The sequence below is a fragment of the Hoplias malabaricus genome, chromosome 16 (assembly GCF_029633855.1).
Source record: "Hoplias malabaricus isolate fHopMal1 chromosome 16, fHopMal1.hap1, whole genome shotgun sequence".
In the NCBI taxonomy this organism is placed as follows: Eukaryota; Metazoa; Chordata; class Actinopteri; order Characiformes; family Erythrinidae; genus Hoplias; species Hoplias malabaricus.
Genome location: NC_089815.1, coordinates 11,503,302 through 11,506,694, shown reverse-complemented (window position 1 = coordinate 11,506,694; position 3,393 = coordinate 11,503,302). Strand labels below are relative to the sequence as shown.

General features: G+C 45.4%; 1 protein-coding gene across 1 annotated transcript; it reads right to left on the bottom strand.

Moving 5' to 3' along the window:
* Window positions 1–309: 309 nt before the first annotated feature.
* On the bottom strand, window positions 310–2,316 carry exosc6 (exosome component 6). Its single transcript, XM_066647799.1, has one exon. It carries the CDS (start codon window positions 2,161–2,163, stop codon window positions 1,345–1,347), a length of 819 nt encoding a protein of 272 aa, XP_066503896.1. The 5' UTR covers window positions 2,164–2,316; the 3' UTR covers window positions 310–1,344.
* Between the last annotated feature and the right edge of the window lie 1,077 nt (window positions 2,317–3,393).

The window sequence follows — 3,393 nt, the reverse complement described above, 5'->3', positions numbered from 1 at the left end:
TTTAGCTTACTGTTGCTTGCTTCAACATTTAAACTGCAAAAGCTGAAACTAATGTGTAAAGTGTACAACAATTTATCATCTTAATTACCTTAGACAGGGAAGAGACAGAGCAGCACCGGTCTGGGACATAAATTCACAGACACAAACACAGTAAGATCACAGCTTTATATGTTCCTGCTTAACTAGCAAGAGAACCACTGTGGTCAGATAGCGAATGATGCTATAACTTAAGCATGATTCATCACGATTGACTGGTTGGCGACCACTGCTGTACACTAATAAAATCTGTAGCTCCTGCAAATTAAAAATTATTTTCTAAATTATGTAGACTCAATATTTTTACTCTCAGTACCAGAAAACAGTCAAAGCATACACCCAAGTTATTTTCCCCATTTTATTGCTATCATATCTCATACTTTAAAATGGCACCAAAAAAGTCTGAAATGTTAAACATAACTTTCAACAGAATGCTTTACCCATATATACATACACACATTTGTTTGCCCTTTCAGCAAGATACCATCAATGAATGTTTTGCTTTATTTTATTTCAGTTAATCACAATGCTCAGACTGAGTTGGGTTGTTCTGATTTATGTAAGATTTTGTCACTGTAAGAAGTCCATTAACACAACAGAAATCAACATAAGGACAAGTGAAGACAGGAACTCCTCATCAAAACTGGACATTTTTGCAAGAATTTTCTCTCTATAAAGAGAGAGTGTGTCCTCAGACAAAATGCATTACTTCCTACATTAACTCCTGAACACTTGTCAGCTCTCAACTTCTGTCACTGTTTGTTGCTTAATTACGTGAATAGGGTCAGATCAACATCTGACTGAATGATACCTATATTGGAACAGTTGAAAATCCTGGTCCTGGTGGGCCTCTGCCCTGTATGTTGTGTTTTCACCTCACTCCATCACACACACTTCAGGTTTGGAATGGGTTGTTTAATAAAAACAGGATCATTTGCTGTAAAGATTTCAACTTTAGAAATGTTTTATGAGAACTGGTAAATTTGGGTTCCTTGAAGCTGATATTTTAGTTTCCAGATGTTGACAGCTGCATGACACAAGACCTCTGTGATGGGCCTCTGTCTGGCATGTTAAAAACCCCGAGACCCCATCCAAACAAACACTGAAGTGTGCAGCTGCATCCATAAATTTCAGAAGAAACAGATAAAAAGCTTGCACTGAAAGGGGCAAAACACGGGCAGTGCACACCAACCAGGTATCAGTACTTTGTGACCTTAAAGCTGGTGGGTTCTGAGCGAAATATTAAGGCCATGTGTGATTTGGGACGCAGCCCGAAGAAGAAATAGGTTGAAGACCAGTTGATGTTTGTTATTTTTCTGGCGGCGGTGCTTTCTTCTTAACAACTCGCAGTATGGCCTTCTGCACGACCGGGTACAGTTTATGGCAGCCGTCCATGCACGTTCTCACGGCGGCGGTGAGCGTGTCTTCGCGCAGCTCGCCGTCCGCGTGCAGGCCAGACACCTGGTTGAGATTGGGCAGGAGCGCCACGGTCACGCCGCCCTGGTTCTCTCCGTTTCCCGCCGCCTGCCCACGGCCTCTCTCCTCGGAGAAGTCCGGGTCCACGAGGCACACGTTTCCTTCCTGTCGCAGCGCGCAGCCTAGAACTAGGTCATACATCTCGATACCGGCGTCTGCCAAAGCCAGGGACGCGCACGTGACTGCGTGCGCCAGAACCGAGCCGTCGTTCTCCAGGACCATCACGTTGACCTCAATCTGAGCGCGCGGGTAGCGGTGCAGACATGTGCCAGGCTGTAAGCTCTCGGCCAGCGACGCGGACAGGTCCCTTTCCTCGCTGCCCTGGATCCACGCACCCCGCTTTTCGCAGGAGAACGGCGCGAGCCTCACGTCGCACACGAGGCGGCCGCTCTTCATGTCGGTTTCGTCCTTGCGCTCGGTTTCTCGCGGTCCGTACACGGAGCACATTATTTTAGTGTTGCCGGCCTCTATATACGCAGAGCCTTTCGCCTGGCTTAGCAGCCCGCAGCGCGCGAACACCGGCCGAATCTCCCCGTTGGCTCGTGCGCCATATCTGCCGCGCGCTAAACAGGTCTGAGGAGCGGGAGGCATAAACAATAACGGAGACTGAGACTCCTCCGGTCCGCGGATACGCTTCGTATCAACAGGCATCTTGCCGCGCTCTTCACGTGGATCTCTACCGCGTCTCTGCTAATAACAAACCTGTGGGTTACCGGACATGCTGAACTCCACCTACATCGCCACCTGTTGGATTGGCGGGAAGCGCGTGTGGGGTCTGGCTGCAGTTTTAGGACTACAGTTGCAGGACCCTGTTTTCGCGACACTGCCCCCTACTGCAGAGGAATCAAGGACCGCGTTTATCACATATGAAAGCCATGGATAACACTTGGAGTGTAAAAATAGATTTTGAATAAATTTGTGTATATTTAATGTTAAACAGTCTGGAATTTGAATTAAACAATAAATATTATATCAACACAGCAAAGTGTTTTATCTTAACGGTACTAAGACACTACATGTTTTCTGTTTCTCCTAATGTTAGCTTATTGTTTAAAAACTATAGCACGGTTTGGCCAAGCCAGACAAGGTACTGTATTATTACACAACTTAATAGTTATGATCATTTGTAGCTCTAATTCTAAAGATGATGAAAATATATAACGTGCATGTTTAGTACATTAATCAGTACATACATGTTTACACTGAAAGACTGTTCAGACTGTCTTTTTACCACCAAAACGTGTTGTCAGACATTCATTCATTCATTCATTCATTGTTTGAAAGCGCTTATCCAGTTCAGGGTCGCGGTGGGTCTGAAGCCTACCCGGAATCACTGGGCGCAAGGCAGAAACACACCCTGGAGGGGGTGCCAGTTCTTCACAGGGCGACACACTCACACATTCACTCACACCTCCGGACACTTTTGAGTCGCCAATCCACCTACCAATGTGTGTTTTTGGACTGTTGGAAGAAACCAGAGCACCCGGAGGAGAACACACCAAACTCCTGCCTTGTACCCAATGATTCCAGGTAGGCTCTGGACCCACCGCAACCCTGAACTGGATAAGCGCTTACAGATAATGAATGAAGTAACTACAGGGTGGGCCATTTATATGGATGCACATTAATGAAATGGGAATGGTTGGTGATATTAACTTCCTGTTTGTGGTACATTAGTATTTGGGAGCGGGAAAACTTTTCAAGATGGGTGGTGACCATGGCGGCCATTTTGAAGTCTGCCATTTTGGATCCAACTTTTGTTTTTTCAATGGGAAGAGGGTCATGTGAACTTGTAAATAACACGTGAAAGAATAAAGTTACATTAAAACCAAGCCATTGGTTTTCTTGTGAAATTCACAATAAGTTTGATATGTCACATGA